Raw genomic sequence first — 24,292 nt, 5'->3', positions numbered from 1 at the left:
CACGACCTGAAAGTGCTCACCAAACCCCTTATAAAGGACCCCGACTTCAAAAATTTAAAGAAAAATACACTTTTATCCAAGCAACAGATTCCAATGGAATATCCTATATGTTTTCAAAACCAGACCTGCTATTTAACATAGCTCAGTGGCCCTGATGTTCATTTTTTTAAGACAACCCCATAATTCCAAAGCAAGCAGCATAAATACAGTGCCTGGCAGAGAAGAAGACTGTAGGTATGCTTGTGAGCTTAGTAATTATGAAGTAAATAATGGGGATGAAGATTCATATCTATGGGAACTGATTCAGTAATTAAATGAAGTGAATTCCAACAGAATTTATAACAGCATACACTGTACTCACCAGTAAGCTGACCTGTCACTCAAGGAAGTGTCAGGAAATAAATGGTAACTCTCAGGAAACTGTGCACATGTAATGCTCTGGTTTATGGGGGAGGGGAGAGAAGAAATAAAATAACATTGTACCTCTCATAATGTATTTAACAGCATTCAAATAAAGGATCTTAATGATGTCAATTTTTTCTGTAAAGACAATACCTGCCATACTGTACCAAGTTCCTTACCACAGAAAAGTTAAGGCAGCATACAATGCTCAAAAGAACAGATGCAGATAGTACTCATATACACATAAAAAATATGGCTTAATATAAATAAAATATAACTTGATCTGTAGGTATATTGACATCATAAATATCATGCTAAGTCACTCATCTGATGGTATGTATTTCTGAATTAAATGCAGTAGCTTCTGGTACAGGAATGACAGCCTGCAATAAAGAACATCAATTCATGATAACATTAAAAATAAAGTTTTTATATTTGGGAGGTAGGTGGAAACATTTCTTTAGTGAGCTCTTAAATGTTCATGGTTAGACAGATTAAAATACATACAGCTGAACTGTTGGTGCCAGAACCTAGTTTAGATGAAGTTGAACTAGCCATTGGGAAGTTGAAAAGTTATAAATCTCCAGGTATTGATCAGATTCAAGCAGAATTAATTAAAGCAGGTGGCAAAGGGTTACATATGAGGATCCATAAGCTTATACAGTTAATTTGGGATAAGGAAGAGATGCCACAACAATGGAAGGAATCCATAATTATTCCTATTCATAAGAAGGGGGACAAGACTGAGTGTGGTAATTACCGAGGAATTTTGCTGCTATCAACCTCATACAAAATTTTATCAAACATTCTTTTGGTAAGATTAACCCCATATGCGAATGAAATTATTGGGGATCATCAGTGTGGGTTCAGATGAAACAGATCAACGATTGATCAGATCCTTTGCATTCGTCAGATACTAGAGAAAAAATGGGAGTTCGGTGGGACCGTACATCAATTATTTATAGATTTCAAAAAAGCCTATGACTCTGTGAAGAGAGAAGTGTTATATAATATTCTTATTGAATTTGGTATACCAAAGAAGCTAGTGAGTCTAATAAAAATGTGCTTAAATGAAACCTGTAGCAAAATTCGAGTAGGTAAATATGTATCTGAGATATTCTTCATCAAGAACGGTCTAAAACAAGGAGATGCTTTGTCTCCCTTGCTCTTTAACTTTGCGCTAGAATATGCTATCAGGAAAGTCCAAGATAGGCAGGAGGGTTTGCAATTGAACGGGACACATCAGCTATTGGCATATGCTGATGATGTTAATTTATTGGGGGATGATATGAATACAATAAAGAGGAATGCAGAAGTTTTACTAGAGGCTAGTAGACAGGTGGGGCTAGAAGTAAATTAAAAAAAAACTAAGTACATGGTAGTATCTCGTCATCAGAAGACAGGTGGGCAAAATTATCTTAGGGTAGCTAATAAGTCCTTTGAAAGGGTTACAAAGTTCAAATATCTGGGAACAACAATAACAAATCAAAATGACACTCATGAGGAAGTTAGGAGGAGATTAAATTCTGGAAATGCTTGCTACTTCTCAGTTCAAAATATTTTGTCTTTCCGTCTGATTTCTAAGAACCTGAAAATTAAAGTGTACAAAACAATAATCTTGCCTGTTGTTTTGTATGGGTGCGAAACATGGTCTCTCGCTCAGAGGGAGGAACACAGATTGCAGGTGTTTGAGAACAGGGTGTTGAGGAGGATATTTGGGCCTAAGAAGGAAGACGATGGGGCGTGGAGAAAACTGCATAATGATGAGCTTAAAAATCTGTACTCCTCCCCCGATATTGTCAGGGTGATTAAGTCGAGAAGAATGAGATGGGCTGGGCATGTAGCGTGCATGGATGGAACAAGAGGTGTGCACCGGGTACTGGTTGGGAAACCTGAAGGGAAGAGACCGCTGGGGAGACCTAGACGTAGATGGGAGGATAATCTCAGGCGGGATCTATGGGAGATAGGAGTTGAAGGAAACTGGATTTTGTTGGCCCAGGACAGGGTCCAGTGGAGGGCTTTGGTTAATTCGGTGATGAACCTTCGGGTTCGGTAAGCCATCTAGTTAGTTAGTTATATTTGGGAGGTCCTGGATTCTAACCCTGGCCTGGAGACCTGCTATCCCTACAGGTTTGTTGTTGCCTCAGTCCCTCCAGGAAAATGTGGGGATAGTACCTTAAATTAGGCCACAAACGCTTTCCACATCCTTTCAAATTCATTATTCACTATCATCCTCTTGTTTGACACTATGTAGTCTGAGCTACTGAAAAAGTATTGTTAAATAAACTACTATATAGAATTACTCCCATGTCAAAGCATTTTAACTTGAGAATGGATACTAATTCCTTGCTGGAATTAGGATCAAGATACTCGTGATGAATTAATGAACACATATGTCTCCAAATTTATTATTCAGAGACAGAGGCTGCCTTTTTATCCTGCTTTGTTATAGCCACATTATGAAACAAAGAACAATGCAAATTGCTTACCGACTGCATGGCTTGCAGATAGACAAATGATCTCGAGGTATTTCAAAAAATTCACCAATGCCAGGATCTAGAAACAAAGATTATCTTAAATTTGACAAAAACATATATCTAGGTCTGAGTGCATAAACATTCAGCAAAGAAATGTACTCACTTGCCGAGTGAGTAGGCACAAAGCGAAACTGCAGGTGGAGGGATGACAGAAATGTCGGCTTAGTTTCAGCAAAGCTGATTACTTCAATATTTGCCTTCTCCACCAAGTTCAGAAATTCATAATGAAGGCTTAGTAGTGCCGGCGAATCTACAAATAGTCATACACATATTTTGGATTATGAAATAAGAAACAGACATCCATACTTGCCATAACCACAGCAGTGAGAATGAAATATTTACATCTAACTACTGAAACAGTTAAATTCTCACTAATTTTAAAGTGTATGATGAAGAAAGTGATAATGATGAATAATTTGATTCTGTTTATTAAATTTGCAAAAAAGGATTTGGAAGGAGGCAGTTGTCAGCTGTTTGAAGATATTCACCTGGAGAGAATCAGGGCAATTGCTAGTCTGACTAAAAGCATGTACCCCTTGAATATAATGTCTAGAGAGTAACTGTTATGATAACCTAATGAATATGATACAGTATAAAGAATAATTAGGGAATATTCAATTGAAGAACATGATGTCAATTATGTGAGAAATAAAACAGAACTTACTGACCTACAGGAAATGCACACAATAGTAATATAAGAAATTAAGATATTTTCTGTATAGTTACAAATGTTCACACAAAATGACAGCATACTGAAGACTGGATTATAATTAGCAATTAGTAATCATGAGAAGCTTGATAATAATTGTAAATGTAAATACAATTTTAAAACCAACAGTCAGGGAAAGAACCAGTATAAGAATTGATTAAGGCCCAAGAAAAAACATTTTATTCTGATGGACCAAGGAAACTTTGGAACTGGCGGACCAAACACATTCAAAAGAAAGGTGATGTAGAAAAACATGTATCTAACTACTGTACAGTTATTTTGTCACAACATATAGATTTTCCTCTTTTATTGTGCTTATATTAGTATATGAAATACATGCAATTGGAAACTGGCCTCCTAGAACTGGAAACATTTGACCAAGACAGGCATAGCAAACTGCCTCTTCAGCTTAGTCAGTTCACCAACAGGGAAAGGGTTAATAAAACAGAACCTCATATATCAAACAAATCATGTAATTCATCTTCAAGAGCAAACTACAAACAGCCAATGCACATACATGATTGATTACTTACTCTCTTGTAGCTCCTTCACTTCCATCGATGGCCACCAAAGCAACTGAGTAGCTTGTGTCAGAGAAACGAGTGGCGAGCCTCGGTGGGGTACACTGTAGAACACCACTGCCTTCGTATTGTCACATAATCCATGTACTTCCTCGTCCTCATCCTGGGATGCTAAATACACATAAAATTCTGAACATGGCTAAAAATACATCTGCTGTTATACCCTTTCTCTATATATAAAATCTTTTACACCTTTCAACATCGTAGTCTGACAAACAAATGTCTGAATTGCAACATGGTAGAAGTAAATTGGTTACTTGTCAATATTCTTACATACAGAATGAAGGAATGGGGTACAACCGAAAGAGAATTTTTTTCTTTTTGTAACAGTATATGGTAGGTGCTTCTTTATTCTAGATTCTAATGAACATGAACATTCCACAATTCAACAAAACCTCTAATACTATGTATTAGTAAGTAATAGTATGTGTTCTGCTAATACTAACATACAATGTTTCAAGTATATAGTTTATATAATACTGAATGACATGGAAGAAGGTCATGAGACAGTATGTACTGATATGGAAATAGGAAATTGTGGCATTTTTGAAGATAAAACTTGACATTCACCTGGTCAGGCTGAGAAAATCCATGGAAAAACCTGTCAGAATCTCAGTAGCTTGGTTGAGATGAAAACCAACCTGCATGTCTTACTACTAGTAATACAGTGTGTCCGTAAAATAATGGTGGTGTAACAAACAGTCATAGTTTTGAAACAAAGCATGATAGAGACATGAAATAAACGTCAAAATAAAGAGAAACTCTCCAGTTTTTCGATATATAAACAGGTTCCAGCGCAAGCGCATGCGCGCTGTGCTACAAGGTCAATAGCCGCGTGAAGCTTGTTGGTCGCCATGATTACGGTGCAGAGGCAGGTTCAATGTGTTTTGTGGCTTGCTAAGTTTGAGTCAGTTACACTTGTTAGGCGTAAATACCGTCGTGTGTTTAATTTTGTCCTGTGGATAAATTATATGTAACACCTGAATTTTATAACCAGTAAAGCATAGTCGTTTCTTTAAAACGTTGTGAACAGTTGTTTCTGAAACGCCTAACTCTACAGAACACTTCCGCATTGATTTCTTCGGGCTACGCAGATAACTTGCTCGCACAGCTTCAATGGTATCGTCAGACACTGATGGTCGTCCTGGACGTGACTGCTTCAGTAGGCTGCCCGTTTCTCTGAGTTGTTTCTCCCAACGGCGATGTTATTTTCGTGTGGTGGTTCTTCATTAAACACACGACGGTATTCACACCTAACAAGTGTAACTGACTCAAACTTAGCAAGCCACAAAACACATTGAACCTTCCTCTGCACCGTAATCATGGCGACCAACAAGCTTCACGTGGCTATTGACCTTGTAGCACAGTGCGCATGCGCTTGAGCTAGAACCTGTTTATGTATCGAAAACTTGGAGAGTTTTTCTTTATTTTGACATTTATTTCATGTCTCTATCGTGCTTTGTTCCAAAACTATGACTGTTTGTTATCCCACCATTATTTTATGGACACACTGTATAATCATCATGGTGATCATATATGTTGTTGTTTTTTAAACTGAACTGAAAATGCTCATTGAGAAATTACAGTACTGGACGTATGTGTGGAAATGAAGCTAAGAGTTACCTTTGGTCAACAATGATTTGACAAGTAGCCCACCCATAGAGTGGGCAACCCAGACAATAGGTCGTGAGCCAAGGCCAGCCTGTGTTAGTTTCTTCATCAGTTCTTTACTGCGATATTCCAGGTTCCTTCTGCAAGACAAGACAGAATGAGGCACTCAGATAAGCAACAGCTCCATCAGATATTTTGCCTTTTAAAGTGTTCTCTCCCATATCTGTGTTTGGTCATTTACTGATGCTTTGTGCAGACTACCAGACCCATCTGACCTTTGATGAAGGGTAACATGTTGTGGAAAGACAAAAACCATTTAAATTATTTATAGTGAAAACTGCCCCAGTACTTCCCAATCTGCTATAAATGCCACATGGACTGCCCTTGTACTCAAATCTAGTCTATGCAGTAAAATGATGGTGACTAATTGTCTGAACTAGAGCATGACCCCAGCTTATAAGTAACCAACAAAAACCTATTCCCATTTCCTTTTTTATTCCCTAAGATTTCTTCACTAGAATTATGTACATACTTCTTTAATAAAGTCTTCTCGGGCTATCAGCCATGTTAGTTGGTGATCAATCGCTGACGTTTCGAGGACCATCTCTGTCCTCATTTTCAAGGCTGTTGACTGTGTGGCTCGTAGCTCGAAACGACGGCGATTGATCACCAACTAACACGGCTGATAGCCTGAGAAGACTATTAATGAAAGCCGCTGTGAAAGCTTCACATCATATACATAATTCTTGTTTCCAACATCCAAGCTACGTGCTCAGCCAATCACAATCTTCTTTATTGTTCTACTTCACCTTACCAAACATTATTTGGACAAATGAATCAAGAAAGACAAGATCAGCAGTGCACATAGCATGCATGATCAGACCACCAAATTTCAATGATTCTGCCATATGGAGTTAAGTCATAGTAACTAGGGGTGAAGAAAATGACAACTCACGTAACTCTCTCAACAGGACATGTGGGAGACCACATGGACAAATTGGTATCATAGTTCACACCAATAATACGCAGATGATGGCAGTCCTGTGGGAGCCAGTCACGTGGCCAGCATGATATGTATGTTTTGCAGTCCTCCATGGATTGTTGAATACAAGGATGGCAACTGCACAAAAAAAAACTTTGAAATAATTTACTGGTTTATTTGCATTGTATTTAATGGAGCCATATCAACTACACCACTAAAAAATCATATTTGTTCAAGCTCTGATTCACAGTCAAGCAATGTAGAATGGTAACAGACTGAACAGGTGTCAGTTCTTGGAAGAATTCTATAAATGATAACCACTTTCATGTATTGTGAATACATGTGTAATTGTCCATACTGTGTCGATATCCCACATGATCAATGAGGGTGAAATAAAAGATCAATTTCTGAATACATCATTGCCACTCTGGTACTCTGACATGATGGTTTTTGTTTTCACTGCAGTCTCCCACACACCTCTACTTTTCCTTCCAGTTGACAGATAGATGGATCTGATTCTATGCTAAAAGCAGTATATGCCATGTTAAATACTATGTTCACTCCACAACATCTACTTCATAGATGGCCCACACCTCAGAAATGTACTCTCCAACACCAGCAACGTGAGCAGTGGCCAAGAAAATCTAACAGGCCAAAACTGGAGACATTATTCACAAAATGTTTCTTCTGAAAAACTGTTAATTAATTAAAAGGCAGTCAGAACTTACCCACTAAATGAGTATGGTCCTTCACCCTCATAATTTGAATTTTCTGGACAGTCTGAAAGAACCATTTCAAAATCTGACCCTAATTCATCCCACTCATCATGCTTCAACTCAGCCATGTCTTCCAGGAACTCCTTTGTTTGCTCATCACTTACACTGGAGCCTATATCCTGTCCATGAACCCTACTGCTAACTCCTGAAAACAAATATGACATTACAGTCATTTCACATACTTCATCACATAACCAATACCACTGCATCAATCATGAAGTGAAAGGATTAGTACATTTACTTCTCCCACACAGCATGCAGTAACCGAGACTTCAGTAGCAATAAATTCTGATCAGCAGAAATGTAACATACTGATGCAACATACTTGGACTTGTTTCTTTGCGATCTCTCTGGCGCCACGTGAAGTACACGCCACCAAGGAGGCCATGTATGAATATGACATCAAGTTTTGGTGAATCAGCATGGCGTACAGAAGGGTAAAGTAAATGGAGATGTGACGAGAATTTAATTCCAGCTGTATCATCCATGTCTAGGTTGGCCAATGCACGTGTAGCTGGTATAGATAGTCGGATATTGGGGTGCTGTGCCCACCCAGCCAGAAGCCCAATGCATCCTGTTACATGTAGTACAGACCCTTGTATTAGGTATGCATAGTAAATGAACTTCCATAACACTAAACCCTTAAGTTTCATTGTGTCTAAGTAAAATGCCATGAATGTGTACAGAGGGTATGTAGGGAAAGCCCCATTTATTCTATACTTTAGAAAAATATAGAATCAGTGATCAGCTACACATAGCTGCCACTTCATACTCGGGGTTAAAACAAAAAATTATTCTGTTTGTTTGTGTCAATCTCCAGACTTTTCATTCAATGGTTTTCTTAAAAATACAAAATAGCTGAGGTGCCGACTTACACCCATTGAGTTCTGGAGTTCTTTCTTGGGGGCAAAGTGGCCAGGGCATGAAGCTAACCACTCACCTACACCCAGCACTCAGACATGGCATGATGCTTAGTTAAGGACTAGAGACAAACAAAACTTACCGATTCATTATATTGCACTTTTCTTTAATATTTGCAGAATGCAAAAGATTTGATCAGTAGTTGACTGACCTATTATGACGGAATCCATATTGACTGTTATCAATAATTTAAGAATATCAGATAAAATGCAGTATGATGCTTAGAAATTAATTAAATTTGTTTTGTCTCTAATTTATATGAACAATTCTTTCCACTACTGTGGTAATTCTTCCTCATTCCAAATATATCTTTGAGTGCAGTTCTTCTGCCTGCTTGGATAAGTTCAGCTGGAATTACCAAGTGGCTCAGATAACAGTATGGAAGAAACCTGTAATAATCTGTGCCAGCCAAAATTTCACTGTGCACAACCTGGCACTGGTGTTAATGGTTTGCTCTTCCTGGTATACACACAGGAATTAAGTCTAATTCTCACAGTTCACAATGATATTTTTATTTATTTAGGGTTTGTACTGTCATTACACGCTGTGTGTTCATCAGTGTAAATGGTTCTCAATAAACAACTCAATAAAAACAAAATAATGTTATCTTACCTGTAACAAAAAAGTGCTGAAGCATTCCATCCTGTGCAGAGATGTTGGACAGCAGGTTTACCAACTTAATGGTGATATCTATATCACCCTTAAAATGTTTGCACAAATTCACAATCAGTGGCAGACCACCGAACTTAACAATGTCTGCAAGCAAACAATCAAAATCAACATTTATCTAGTAAAACAACAAATGAATGGAGGAATAATGATTTAAAAAATATCACACGATAATTTATGAAAACTAGCTCAGTTCCCAATTTTGCATTGCATATATTACATCTGATTGCAGAAAATTTTAAAAAATCTAGTGAAAAGCATATGAAATATTCACATTAAGAAAACAATTACAGGCCTATACAGCCACATGCTGGTATTTTCAGTTATACATTCTACAGGACTGCACATTATGTAATACTATTACAATTGTAGGAATAGTACTTCACTTATATTTTGTGTCTAAAAGCATCTAGATTCTTCTGAGGTTGCCAAAGATTTGTAACCAAATCTCCCATTTCTAAGGCAAGGATCTATTTGCTAACAAGTTACTAACAGTGTAAAAACTGTAATCTAAAAACTGAGAGATGATTATAGTTCTTTCCTAACAGTTATTTGCTCTTTGCTGATCTACAATACTGCCTAAAGACACTTAATAAGAACTCTGTTTATCTCATCCCCTTTCATAAAATTCATACTACCTTAGTTTATTTTATCAAGACATTCATATTCAAATGACATCAGTAAAATAACAGAAATGACGTCATTACTCACAGTAGCCAATGGCTCGTCAGAAACCTAGTAGTGCTACAGAGGAATGAATAAATCTTAACAATAATTACTAATCAATGCTTTTCAGCAACCTTACAGCTATACTACCTTCTTCTACTTCTTCTATGGCTCTCCGGTCCGTATTCGGTCCATGGCCTCCTCAATTCTCCTCTTCCATTCGGTCCTCTGCTAGGTCCACTGTCCGAGGCTCTGATTGAGGCTTCGAAACATCTTCCTTTTTACGGTGCAAGGTTGTTAGCCTTGCAATCAACCCCCAACCTGGTGGACCAGGCTACCTGTCTTAGTCTTACCTCTCCACTAATCTAAAATTCTGTTATTGTTAATGGAGCTCACTGTCTGTCTTGATTCTTCCCTCTATTACCACTTTCTACCCTCTCTTCGGCTGAACAAAGGTCTTCATAAAGAATGGACAGCATTTTGTGATATCAGGTATTAATATGCTCACCTTTTGCATTATCTTCAATAGTAGAATGGTGCAACAGATTCTCAATGCTGAGTGGTAGAACATTATCTTTTCTGATGTGGGACTGCGGGAGCTCCATGGTAGCGAGATCGATATCAAAAACAATATGTCTGTACTACACAGAAACACAAACAGCAATGTACATATGTATATACCACAGAGAAATTTCATTAGAACTAAATTTTAATCTGTGTGCAATACACTGAAAGAATGCTAAACTTTTAGGTACAAATATACATGGTGATTGTAAAACAAGAATATCTGAATTACATATTTTCTTATGCACATTATAGAAAATATTGGAAATGGCCTCCACAGGATACTTCATGTTGTATCTTATTTGTAGAAATGTGTTAATTCAATATGAAGGGCAGTTTCTATTATATTTGTGACTGTTTGTTAAGTTAAAGTTAATTGTGAGGGCTTGTATTACAGTATTAGTTCACATTGGTAGCCTCTTTTCACCAACCTCAAAGGGTTTTACTATGTAAATGTATGCTTTGTCGCCCTCGGTGGACTAGTGGTTAGTGTGCTCGCCACTGGACCCAAGGTTCACGGGTTCAATCCCGGCCGATAGAATTTTAAGGGTGATAAAAATTGGTAGCACAACTTCCTTCAGAGGGAAAGTAAAGCCGGCGGACCCATGTCATTAAGGTCGAAACACACTTGGCACTAGTGTCATTTATAGTGTTAACAGTTTGTTTGTTTGCTTATTTTATATAACAACATGTATGTTTCAAATGACGAGAAACCTTCAACTTTTACTATTTATACTTTTTTTCCACCCAGTGATTAAGGCAAATGTTATATATAAACTCACCTGCAACTCAGGGAATGCCTTTGAAAGGAATAATGTAATGCAAGGATGTTTCTTTGCATCATTCAAAGAGAGGAGAAGATTGTACATTTTGTCCGTTAATTCCTGCAACATAACACAACTTCATGAAACTCGCCTTATGATTTATGGCTCAATCCTTATCCTTACATTTTTTTTAAACTTAAAGACAATGCACTAACATTTCTGTTTAATTCTATTAAGCATTAAAAAAATTACAGGATGATTACAAATAACAGCTTGGAAACATGTGACAGGAAGTGGTTATGGCCCATTTTAAGGTATTATTCAGCATTTGAGTATTACTGAGGAAAACCACAAAAACTGTCAGAACTGTAGATCTCCCAGTCAAAATAAATATCAATGGCCTCCCAAATGCAAAGCATGATTAGGATTTGAGGTTCTCACAGTGGTGAGTGTGAAGATGGCTGTATTCTGGGTTGTAGTGCTATGTAATCTGAAGCTTGTGAAAATAAAGTGCTCTAGAAAATTCCAGAACCCGGAAGTGAAAGTATTTGGGAAACAGAATTCTTCAAGATAAGAAACTTCATGACAGCGAAACCAAGAAAGTTGTGATGAACAAACATGATGGAAAGGAGGATGATATAAGGACACCATACAGAATTTTGATAGGATAACTTCTGTAAAAGCACCCAATATAAGACCAAGAACATTGCAAATATGATAATAATATTATGAGGAACATTAAAGGAAACATACTGTTACAAAGCGAAAATGCCTCAGCATTGTGTCTAACAGCAGACAGACTTTAGTATAAATAGTGTTGAAAGTTCTGGTTCAGACAGTCAACACTTAAAAGTTTAACAAAACTCTGAATATGTTTAAGTGTATTAAATGTTTAAATATTCTGATATTTAACATACAATAAATCATGTATATACCAGGATTACCTCTTTGGATGGAGATAAGTGCCAGTTAGGAGGTTTCAAGAAGAACCGCAAGTCTATGCCCTCACTGTGAGCAAGTCCCACTGCTGTACGAGCATCAGACATTTGGGCCACATGTCGACAGTCCCAATCTTAAAAGAATAATACAGCTGAAAACAGGAGAGGTCTAAAATACTTTTATTGATATGCAAACATATACTGAGCTAGTACTCAGTGCATGGTATAGGTTAATCAGCGTGAGAAATACACTTAATTAACTTTTTTATTATTATTAATGAAAAATAAAGTAAGTTGGCTAGGTGTTAGCCATTACTGAACCAACGGCTACAATTTAATGTGTCACAAATAAACCATATAGATATACAAATTAAAATGTCTAGACTGCAACAAACTTTAAGATTAGATTTCAAGAACATATTCTGATGTCAAAAGCAAGAGATTTGATTCAAAATATGGAGTCCATATTCTTATTAACAAGCAGTAACGAACAACACGTGAAATAATGATAAAGATCAATTATGCTAACAAAGTGTGGATGATTAATATTAAATAAAGGCTGCATATTTATTTAAATAAAAAAGATAGACAGTTACTTGATAAACAAAAACATGACAAAAGTTAATCACCTATTTGACTTTGGGGAGGTACACAGGAAGTCAGGCTCACAAGTGCATCACACCACAATCTGACAGTAAACGATTAGATCCTAGACAGGAAGTCCCCAACTGTGCTTGTGAAAAAGTCATCCTCACACTTCAATTGCTGAAAGACAACCAACAGACTCGTGCAAGCACGTTACAACACGACGTGACCTGCAAGGGTTCTAGTATACTTGCAGTGATACTGTGTGTTCAAAAAACCAACTGCATTGTATTAAATTGCAACCATCAATAAATATTTCAATATGGGTTGTGCAACTTTTCGGTCTCCCTGTATGTTAAATACAACAATCATGTGAAATTAAACATTTCATCTGCTGCTCTAAATTTATATATTTTCTCTTTCTTTCATTAAAATATACTAGGAACACCTGGAACATATTAATCAACACATGTACAGATGTTCACACCAAATATGCATTGTATGAGAGGGAGTAGCTAAAACAAGTAACACACGATACCTGGTCAAATGACACGATTATCTATTAAGAAGCAACAAGACCTTATAAGGATTTAGCTTGTCTGCATTCACCATGAAATGTACTACATAACATATAATGAATCTTAACATGATATTCATACTACATTTTATAGCAGATGTTTAAAACTGTTTTAATAACAAGGCAATAATGAACTTTTAATTAAATATTTTAATATTTATGATTACTCTAATGTAGTGCACTATTATATTTATACTATCGTTTATGTAAGATTTGAGGTTTTCACAGTGGTGAGCATGAAGATTTCTGTCTTCTGGGTTGTTGTGCTGTGTAGTCTGGTCGATCTTTACCAACGTTTCAGAGGTCATACTGCCTCTGTCATCGCCCTGATGACGGAGGCAGTATGACCTCTGAAATGTTGGTAACCATCGACCAGACTACACAGCGAAACAACCCAGAAGACAGAAATCTTCACGATCGTTTATGTTTGTCACAACCTCAACAGCAAAAACATGAACTGTAGCAACATAATAAACCTGATAAACCTTGATGATGACCACTAAGGTCTGAAACATGTCAGGTTTTGAATGAAACACTAGTAAGATATATCTGTACGTTGTTTTTATATTAGTTATATTTAGATTTTATATGAGATTCGCTGCGACAAATATAATGGCGTGACACTCAACTTAGAATACAGTGAACCTACAATATTTCTGCCTGCACATTTAAAGGAACATTTCTTCCACTTGTAAGACCCTATTCATATACAAGGCACTAACTTCATACACCTCATGTTTTGCAAGGAAGCAAGATAGAATACTTGTATATTTGTTTCTATTCTTAACTCACAAGACAAAATTTCTCTAGCCACAGCAGTGGCTTCACAACCACGTCTGTAAATATCTCATTTAAAACTTCAAGCCATAACATTTAAAAACCATTCAGAGTAGGCATGTTCCAGAACAGTTTAATTTTGACAGATGCCTTTCTTGCTTAAAAAAACTGTCCTGTTCAATTAACCAAACCTTTAAAAACGTGGCACTGAAAGAACAAAAGAGAAAGCTGAGTGTTACAAATACTAAATTAGTCACACACAGGCCACAGTCCACTCAGAAATATGAAACAGAAGAAAAGTGGGTTATAGCATGAGAAAAATACCACACAGTCTAGATTTTCATGCTACATACAAGTGAGTAGTCATCTTCATGCTCCAGAGAAAGACACTAGTACCCACATAACAGGAGCGTCCCAGAGCATGGACACAAGGGGGGGGATCTCGGCTCCTTCCAGAAATTAAACCCCAATGGTGTAATCTGTAGCTACTCACTGTACTTATAAATTTACACCAGCTCATTTTTATAAACATGTGGAAAAAAGAAACTACATACTTTAAACAAATTTATGATAAAGATGCATTCACTGATGTCATAATAACTGGAATCACATTTTGCTACCAAATATTCAGCATGGCTTAATAAATCAAGCAGTAATATTCTTTTTGAACAGAACCAAACCCTTTACTTTCTGAGGTCCACATATTACAACAACTGATAATGGGTTTTATATAATCAGTTAGTTCTCAGAGAAACAATATGACACGAAGTGGCACAATTATCACATTTCTCCTTTCATTAATCTTTTAAGGACTAAGGGTGACATATCAACTTCAAATATCATATAACACACAACTGTTTGGTTCTAGTCGCATATGACTGTGTTAAGCCTTTCCTGCAAAAAACTGTGATTCATCCCTGCAAAGGATGATAACAATGTTTTGTATAAGAGGTGTAACAAATTTAATTCTTTAAAAATTAATTTTAGAACACACAAACTCACCTTTCAAATTCTTCAGTTCAGCAAGGAGCTGCACAGCCTTCAGTCTGTCTGTTCTATCTCCACTTCGTGCTACTGCTACTAGCCGCCATGAGTATGATCGCTTTAGTGACCTCCAGAAACCAAAGAGAGCTGGAAACCGGGATGTTCTTTGCTTTGTGCCTCTCGCTTGATCAAATATTTGATTCCTTTCTATAATGTGAAAAACAGGAGAATTATATCTGTGTATTACACACGCAAATCACATCGTCTTTTAACATGTAATGAATTAGGTACAGTATATTTGCTATAATCCAAGAAAAGGACATAAACGTTGTAAAAAGTAAAAGATTTAAAACGTTTATAAAATTTATTATTTGCTTCTCATCCAATGTCCATTATGTGTGAATTGACAAGTGTGCAATTTGTGTGATGCAGAGTCTGCACTGTGAAGTTGTTACATACTCACCATACATTAAATGGAATTGAGGGTCATTGATATATATATAATCTGCAATCTTCTTGTGGTCAGTGTAATCAGCTGTCATTGCCTGACTCATGGCATGTCTCGTTTTGTAGATTTGGTACACAAACCATCCTCCACTGTTGAAATTATATAGCACTAATTACAATCACAATATTGATATGTAAAATGTAAGTCTGACTTTCAACTGTGAGGTACCTTGTTTAAATCTTTGATAGGTAACTGGCAGTCTTCTTGCAGATTACATTAGTCTTTCCACAAGACTGCTCAATTTACATAATACATACTGTGCAAGTACAGTCTTTCAGGTAAGAGTTTAATTCAGTTTGGTTTCTGTGAATCAGCATAAAAGACTCCCCTTCCTTAGTTTGCTTTTCTTAGATTAGGTAATGCTTGCATAACACAAATTTTGTGTCAAGTATGACATCACAAGAGGGAAAGGACTCTTCTAAACAATTTTGCTTTATATGTATAAAATGATAGACAATGTAACTCTGTAATTTATATCAAGTTGTTCTTGTATTACAGCAAATGCTACCTGCAGGTGGATATTTATGCTTACTGAGAAACAATGCATAAACGCAACACAATACAGACCTACTTCACCATTATAGGTTAGGTTACACTATACATATGTACCAACAAGATGAACAGTAAATATAGTATAAAATTCATTGACATAACAACATACTAACCCACTAATAAATACAAAAGATCCAGTAATTTTAAGCAATCTTATTATTTTTTTGTTTTTCATGGATACAAATTTTCAGTAACTTCACCATAGAAAAATCCGTTCATGCCAATATTTAATTGCATATAACAACATTAGCATAGCATTAAGTATCGCCTTCTAACATTTCACACTGCTACTCACGCCAGTTGCGATAAATCTGTGAAATTGCGAATATTGTATTCTGTATTCACGAGCATAAGAATACATTCTCGAACATTACTTCTCATCGAAAGTGTTTGATGCTGTCGTTATGCAATTTGCAGTGCATATCGTGACAAAGAAGTAAGCTTTTGGAGTAATAAAATACTGTACCACGACTGCTAACAAAATTTCAGGAGACAGGAAATGTTTGTGACAATTGCTCATCGAGTGACAAAACAGGTGAAATTACAGCCGTATCGATTTCAAGTAGTTCATCAACTGCAACAACGGGATACGGCTGAAATAATTCAATATTGTCATTTTTTCCCGTCGTTTTGAGCGTGCAGGGGTTCATACGTATTAGTTGGGGTTGAGTTTTACATGCAGATGTTTGTACATCGGTAAACTAGAAATTTGTTTCAAAAAGCCAATTCAATCTAATTCCGAAGTTCCTCAGCAAATTGAAAGTAAAGCTTGTTTTGACTTTTTTTTTTCGTATACCAACGATTCTTTGACTATCATGACATTGAACGGGAGATTTTCTTCATACTACCACAAAAACAGCGAAGTAGGCCTATTAATAAAGATTAAATTAGGGAACACTATAGGGGTAAAGGGGGAATGGCGGTCAGTGGGTAACTCCGTTCAGTCACTTTTCTGACTTTTCAAGCTGGTGCTGACATCTAGTGCTTCATTCATTGAAGTGCAACAGCGACTTCCTTTTGCTTCTGGTACAGTTAACGAGATAGTTGCATGTCTGTTTTGTGCTCCAGTGATCTAACACACTTATGGTTGTTGAAGACTCCTATCTTAACCTTTCCGTTAGAATTTGTACGTTCAAATGATTTAGACGTGTACACATTTTATAAGCAAAGAAAAATGCCTATTACTTACTAAGAAACACATTTTATTCATTCATTATCTTATTTACTTCAGTGGCATCTTGAAGCTGAAATAGTAACCGTCATTATACCTCTAAGGGTGGGGAATACCGATCAAAGATACTTCTTCACTTATCATTTCCTACAGAATTTTTGTTCGGTTCAACGTATTTCATACTGCATACTTAAGAAGTAGACCCTTCAGACTAAATGCCAGTTTATATAAAGTTTCAACTTTGCGTATATTTTTCGTTTTATCTAGCTTTTCTCTTAAGTGACCCCCCCCCCCCCATAGCGTGAGGGTTTAAAATGCCTTCGGCGCTTCAAGTTCTCCTCTTTCACTTATATTTGTTTATTTTGCAGTCCTCTACAATTTTATCACAATATCAGCATCAGCCACTTTATTAAAAAGTCAATTCACTCTAAACAAAAGAGTCCGAACTGCGATACTTCGTTTTTTCCGTATCTAATAACGAACGAGACATTCACTTCCGCCCATTCGATTCTTGATAAAATTACGAACATCGATATCAAAGGTATCGATTGATCTGCTTCCGAGAAATCTGACACGGGTATCATGTAGTGTAATTAAAAGACTCCCTGTTTTAACGAACTACCGCAAATCAACGTAACAACATGGTGGGCATGAAAACTTGTAGCATAGGATGAAGAGCTTACTGTTAATAGTCTTGAAGTTTTGTGCGGTTGTAACATTCAGGCATGCGTAAAACTTATTCACGTAATTATTTAGGGAAATTAAAAATTACATGCTTTTCTTTAGCGGCTTGCCCTCACCCCACTATTGGTCATATCCTTGTCTGGTCTGTGTTAGAGCCTCCAGACGGGCCTAGTGACAAGTTTTAATCTAAGAGGTCACGTAGTTTCCTTTTACTTGTAGATGGAGAGAAAACCATCCTGAAAGAAGAATGTACTTTTGTACAATGGATGTGTCCAATGAAAATTGGGCTTTTCTTACGAATTAGTATGACCTGTTCCGACTTGGAATTAGTTCTGAAACAGTCTTTTAGAGAATAGTAGGACTTCTCGGATCGGTCCATCGTAAGGTCTGTATATAGACCGGAAAACACATCACTGTTAAATGCGGACTTCCATTCCTGACCAAGCGTGAACTAAACTCATGATTTTATTAATTTGTGGTTTATTTAAAGAGGCTGTTAGCTCATACCATATATCACTGGATGATAAGACGATTAATAATGGATTGGAAAAGATATGAAAAGAAGTGGTCACTGTTTAATTTGAAGTACTACCATCATATTTTCATGAACGTACTGAGGAAAATCTCAGTCAAGATAGCCGGTCTCCTGGTCGAGATTTGAACCCTGGATTTCTCGAACACGTAGCAAAGGAGCTAACCACTCGGTAGCGTAAAAAATAACCGATTTTTATGTAACCTGATGTTTGATTACCATACTCACAAAAGCGTGCCACTGAACTCCAGCCTGACGAATCTATTTCAAATCCTTACAAACGATATTAATATCCTCCAAAAAAGTTTTGGTCTTCCAAGTGGCCTCTTCGCGTCAGGTTTTCCATATAAAATTGTTTATGCACTTCCCATCTCCCCATGCATGCTATATGCTCCTTTCCATCGTCCTTGATTTTATCACCGAATATCTGCCGAAGAATAAACATTATTAAGCTCTTCATATTTTCTCGTTTCCTATTACTTTCACCCCTTAGGTTCAAATATTCTCCACAGCATCCTGTCCCAAAACTCGTACCGCGCTGTGCCTCCTTCTATTTTTATGGCATTCGCTGGGAAACAGCCACGTTTTAATGAAATTAATCACAAAATGTTAAGATAATACCGTTGTGACAAGTCGTGATGACGTGATCTGTCAAGTAGACGCATTACCTTTGAGTGTTCGGTTTCGCCCGCTGCGAGCAGCGAAACAACCGCAGTGATCCCATTGTTAGTTATCTATGCTAAATGTTAACAACGAGTGCTCTTTGTGGTGCAAACGCGCGTATTTGAATATCAAAGTTGCATTCTGGTTCTATTTCACCCTCAACCCCTCTGTAACGTGGAGGTAGAAACGCGAGTTGCAGGAATTTACAGAGTGTTTATAAATTATCTTTCCCAGTTCAAATAGAATAAGACTTATGACGAAATAACGCGGTTTTCTGAAAATTCTTTCACAAATGGCACTTCACTGTATTTATTTTATTTGTTTATTTATTTATTTCAAATATTTTCTTCTCATAAATATTCTTGAAGTTCCACTGCACTCTGTTTCTTTATCTGACGAGTGCCAAATAACTGATCAGTATATGATCTATTAAGTCGATCCAGACTGATTATCAATTTCCCCTCTGAATAGAGTTAAAACTACAAGGAATTTAGTAGTTCTGTATATTTAGAACCATAGGTCTACCTGCAATATGTGAATTGGAATATCTGTCAGTACGGTGTGATTAGTTCGATTCATGTCTATTGCAAACATTCTCTTAACCACCACACTGTTTATACCATCTCTGGGACCCACCTAGCACAGTGAATTATTTTCCCGGTGATAAAACGGCCGGAGTGTGAATCTCATCACTCACTTTGCAACTAGAACCGAGGTTGAAATAGCGTGTAAACTTTACCACTATGTCCACTAGGCCTTCACGGCGCGGTACTTTTTAAGAATTTTACCTTTTCAGGAGCTTTTCAACGAAGTTGGCACCACTTAATTAAAGTTAGCACTTTTTAATCTCGGTGCCTGGGTGTCCATCTGTATTTCTCATGTAACAACTGGAGTACAGCTGAATGGATTTCACGAAATTCGATATTCAGAAATTTCACTAAAATCTGTTGGTACATTCTAGTTATGATTAAAATCGGCCGACAATGACAGGCACTGCATGAAGACCTGCTTGCGTTTATGCGTTCGGAAGTGACCTCGGTGAATCCCCGATACCTCACCTAAATAAAAACGTGGGGAATCCTCACAGAGAACCATCACTCAGACAAACGGGCGCCAGATATCCTGTCCACACAAGGAATGACCCCAGACAGTTTTGACGTCACTGTCGCTAAGATTAAAGGCCATGTCTTGATGGATCAAACCGCCTCACACAGGTACTTAAGCGACCTAAAAGAGAGCATTCAAGAACTGAACGTCTATAAACAATCACAGAACGTGGTCGCCTCTATACGTGCAAGCAACGCAAAATAGAAACGTGTTGAAAACTATTTTTGAACCTCGAGGATACTTTCCCGACCGGTGTGCTCCGTTCCGGGTCCATGGACGATGAACATTACAACAGACAGACTGACAGACATGCTATGCACTCATGATCACAATCTGAGCGCGATGGTGCCATTATAAGCGTAACTCACACTCCCCTTTAGAAACAAAATGACCCCGCTATTGATGATGAAAGGTCGCGTAGCGGGGAGAATTAGATTATCCGGTTCTTGAAGCTCTCTCGCTCCTTCGCGTCCCCAGGGGATGAAAATATCATAGCAAGTACCGCCAGACTTCAAAGAATTCAAACCATGCTAATTTTCTACAGTTAACATCAATATGACCGGCTGGTAGCGGGACAGACATGAAAGGGTGATTTTTTTTAATAGATACCAGGTTCATGTAATTATGCCCCACAGTATGTAGCGTAATGAAATCTGTATCTCGTATTTCTATCTTCGAAACTATATGATGAATATAATAGTTGTTTAAAAATCTGAATCTATACAAAATATTTATTTGACAAAAAACAGATGTTTTAATATATTCTTGTAACAAGTAAAGTGATTTAAAAAAATTGCTTATTTTGGAACCCTTCAGCGTTGTACTTGTATACAATACACAAACGGACTGCAATGTAGGGTTATACGTATTCTTAAATATATTTACATACAATTCTTTAAAAATGAAGCTCTTGAAATGTTGCCGCTGCACAGGCTTTTGGGTCGCATTCCAATCGATCCCTTGTATCACAATAAAATGCCACGTAATTGTGAACATCGATCAACTTTGAATTTTGTTACGGTAATTTTGTACCAGAATATGAAGTCATAGAAATTATATTCTTTAAAATATAGAAAATATTTTTAAGACGGATGAAATAACATAAAGATGAAGAAAAACAAATTGCATAATGAGAAGCTTCGTAATTTGGTAGGGTGATAAAACCGAAAAAGATGAAATGGGACAAACATGTAGCACGCATTGGAGAGTGAAAAAAATATTTGCAGAATTTCAGTCGGCTACACTGAAGGAAAGAGGGCCACGCCATTTCAGCGTCTCCAGTTTTGTTAATTTCTGTCTTCCCCCTCCTTGTTATTTATCTTATTCTTCTTACTCTTCTTATTTTACTTTATTATTTGTGATTTTGCTTTTTATTCCGTTAATATCTGTTACCTTTTGCTCACATGCCATGTCTCGTTAGCAGGAACTTTGCGGACTTGCATGTCTGACTTGGAAATACGTTCATAAGTTTGTTGGCGCGTGTCTTGGCCGCCTCTGATGATTTCGGCTACTTCATTCGGGTTGCCATTTTTTCCCCTCCCCCTCCCTACACACTCTGGTTCTCAAATGAACGAAAAGCAGTATCTGCAACGCGCATTGAACATATTCGTGTAGAAGTGACACATGTCTCATCTGCGACATTCTGCGGGAGCTATAATGGCGTCTGAAGTCTTACGTGTTGGTAAGAGGTAGGGGTAAAGTTAGACGTGTTTTGACACCGACTGCGACGGGAAAGGGAGCAACAGTGTGCGTAAGGCAAAGAACTGAAAGTGATGTCAATAACATGTATTGTGTATTGGTGGAAAACTTGATCGCTAGTTCTAATACACAGATTTCTTTCAGAACAAAGGCCCGAGGAAAGTATTTGGACATGAAAGGATGTAACAGGAAGATGAAGACAGGTTTAAATAATGGATGGATCAATAATTTGTAAAATTGCTGTCTTGAATCTGGATTACTGGGTTTTTGGACCTTGTCCATCGTCTGATGTTATAAAACGCAACGCTTCGAGGACTTGTCTTCAGTTGTAGTGTAGAGGAAGGGCATCTATTCTGTGGGGTCCGTTAGAATGAGATGATCCCAATGACTGGTCCAGATTGTATTATACCATCGTCAGAACCCTTCAGAATCGATGTGGTTTCTTGAACTTTGTCTGAAACCTTCAGACTTCTTTCATAATTTGTCTTCTCCTGATATTATTATGCTGATTTAATCAAGGAGGATGGAATACTTACAAAATTTCGATATATATATCAAGGTTGTGGACTAGATTAAAATATTTTTATTATTATTTTGTCCCGCTACGTGCCATACAGGCGCTTGGGGTGAGTGAAGGTATAGCTCCTCTTGTTATTGACCTCGGCACTAGATGGGGGTGAGTGGTCAGCATCACGCCCCGGCCGGCTTTACCCCCGGGAAAGGACCCCGGTACCCACTGTAGAGGAGGCTGGGTGGGCCCCAGAGCCGGTCTGGACGCAGAGGCTAGAGGAAAAAAAAATCTTCTGCCCCTGTCGGGGATCGAACCCCGGTCGTCCAGCCGTAGCTAGTCATTATACTGACTGAGCTATCCCGGCTCATACTAGATTAAAATAACTCAAGATATTTCCAAAGGATAATGAAACGTCGAGTTCCATAATTTTTTACAAGATGGTAACTATAATAATAAAAAAACACCATAGATTCAATCTGAAACGATAATAATCGTAATGAAGTCCCTGCACCATAGAGTATGTGGAAGTTTAGTAGATCAAAAAATGTAAGTTAATTCGAATTACTTTTACCTTGGATTAATCGGTCAGATCTAATCATGCTAGGTCATACATGAACTTGTCTGTCTTCATCGGTTCATTAAGAAGGAAAGAATTGTGTGTAAATGTCTACTGGGAGCGTCATCTTCAAAACATTCTTCCGTTCTGGATGTAAAACGATTGTGAATACAGACAGTTCATTGTTGTTGCCAGTTCCTCGGATCTTACACAGATTGCGCTGTAGATATCCACTTCCCTCACTGGGACCACTCTGATTTCCGCCTCAAGTTGCAATTTGCACCGACTGAGCGCTCTGCTCGTCCACCTGGAAACAGATGAAGAGCGGTAAGCACAGGGTTGAGAGGTGGCATGTTGCCAGGCAACATTCTGCGAAGCGACACTATAAACGAGAAAATATTACTAGGAATGCGCTGTCCGGATTCACTGAACCTTTCTGGCTACATAATATATTTCGTGTTTATTTATTTATTTGTGATTTATTCGACGACGACTTCAGCTCAGATAAAATAGTGTCAATTGGCAGGATGATTGATGAACAATTAATTGGAAAGGACGTGGAAGGAAGCGATAGTTATCCAGGCACGTTTGCTTGCATGGGCTGCGGAAGGCCACAGGAAACCTCAATTAGGATAACCCCCTTCTGCTCTGTAAATAAATTATAATCACTCGTTAGGGAGAAAATTGGTGTTATATTTGGTACGTACATTTTGGGTCATTCTGTACACAAACAGAGAGAATGGGAGAAGAAAACTGGTCAAAATAGCACAGAATTATAAACATATAGGAAGAATGGAAAAAGAGTGAGGTCACAAATCGGTGGCAAACAGTCTGTATTGCACTAACAAAAGTTTTTTAATTTGTACTAACAGTTATCAAGCTGACATTAAGCAAATAACAGTGATTTTCTTCATTTCACTAAGACATTTAGAGTGTTATAGGTAAAATTCCACCCAAACATTTTTAACCTTGAGATGTAATCTCTTTGTCCTCTTAATCTATTTAACCTCCGGTACCCATTGGATATGGGTTTGTGTGAGCTTCAGAATCAATCTAACGTGGTAGAGAATATAAAATCGCTGATATTCTCGGTAATCAAACCCCGGTCGTCCAGAACGTTGCAAATTTTGTTTAAAGATATCAGGATAATATTAAAGGGATGTGTGGACTAGATTCAGTGAGGTCAGGATAGGATGACAGGATTCAAAACTGACTTTCGTAAACACGGTATTCAACTAAACTTTGAGTTTTGACAAAAGGTGGGCAA

The 24,292-nt window shown here is 37.4% G+C and overlaps 1 protein-coding gene across 8 annotated transcripts; it reads right to left on the bottom strand.

Moving 5' to 3' along the window:
• Nucleotides 1-477: 477 nt before the first annotated feature.
• LOC110835368 (protein SERAC1) lies at nt 478-23,332 on the bottom strand. 8 transcript variants are annotated; one of them, XM_022075506.2, is made up of 15 exons: nt 23,236-23,332; nt 15,507-15,640; nt 15,062-15,250; nt 12,127-12,254; nt 11,201-11,302; nt 10,363-10,495; nt 9,132-9,275; nt 7,924-8,172; nt 7,551-7,743; nt 6,796-6,960; nt 5,853-5,980; nt 4,182-4,340; nt 3,043-3,189; nt 2,892-2,958; nt 478-785 (listed from the first exon to the last, which is right to left on the bottom strand). In XM_022075506.2, the coding sequence occupies exons 2-15, from the start codon at nt 15,595-15,597 to the stop codon at nt 722-724; spliced, it is 1,959 nt and encodes a 652-aa protein (XP_021931198.1). In that variant the 5' UTR covers nt 15,598-15,640; nt 23,236-23,332; the 3' UTR covers nt 478-721. The 8 variants fall into 8 exon arrangements, with proteins under 8 accessions (XP_021931198.1, XP_021931199.1, XP_087208007.1 ...); XM_022075507.2 differs by lacking the exon at nt 23,236-23,332 and adding an exon at nt 16,570-16,661; XM_087351881.1 differs by lacking the exon at nt 23,236-23,332 and adding an exon at nt 16,217-16,563.
• Nucleotides 23,333-24,292: the final 960 nt, after the last annotated feature.

Source organism: Zootermopsis nevadensis, unplaced genomic scaffold (assembly GCF_977971745.1).
Source record: "Zootermopsis nevadensis isolate Lab colony 2312 unplaced genomic scaffold, Znev_1.0 Znev_ptg000020l, whole genome shotgun sequence".
NCBI lineage: Eukaryota > Metazoa > Arthropoda > Insecta > Blattodea > Termopsidae > Zootermopsis > Zootermopsis nevadensis.
The sequence above is the reverse complement of the archived record's forward strand: the minus strand, read 5'-3'. Positions and strand labels throughout refer to the sequence as shown.

Excerpts from the sequence above, each read along its gene's own strand:
- LOC110835368 (XM_022075504.2), bottom strand. The coding sequence starts at position 16,484 with ATGAGAAGTAATGTTCGAGAATGTATTCTTATGCTCGTGAATACAGAA. Across the intron at positions 15,251-15,506 it reads TCAATTCCATTTAATGTATG|AAAGGAATCAAATATTTGAT; the intron begins GTGAGTATGTAA and ends TTCACATTATAG. Across the intron at positions 12,255-15,061 it reads TGAACTGAAGAATTTGAAAG|ATTGGGACTGTCGACATGTG; the intron begins GTGAGTTTGTGT and ends TATTCTTTTAAG.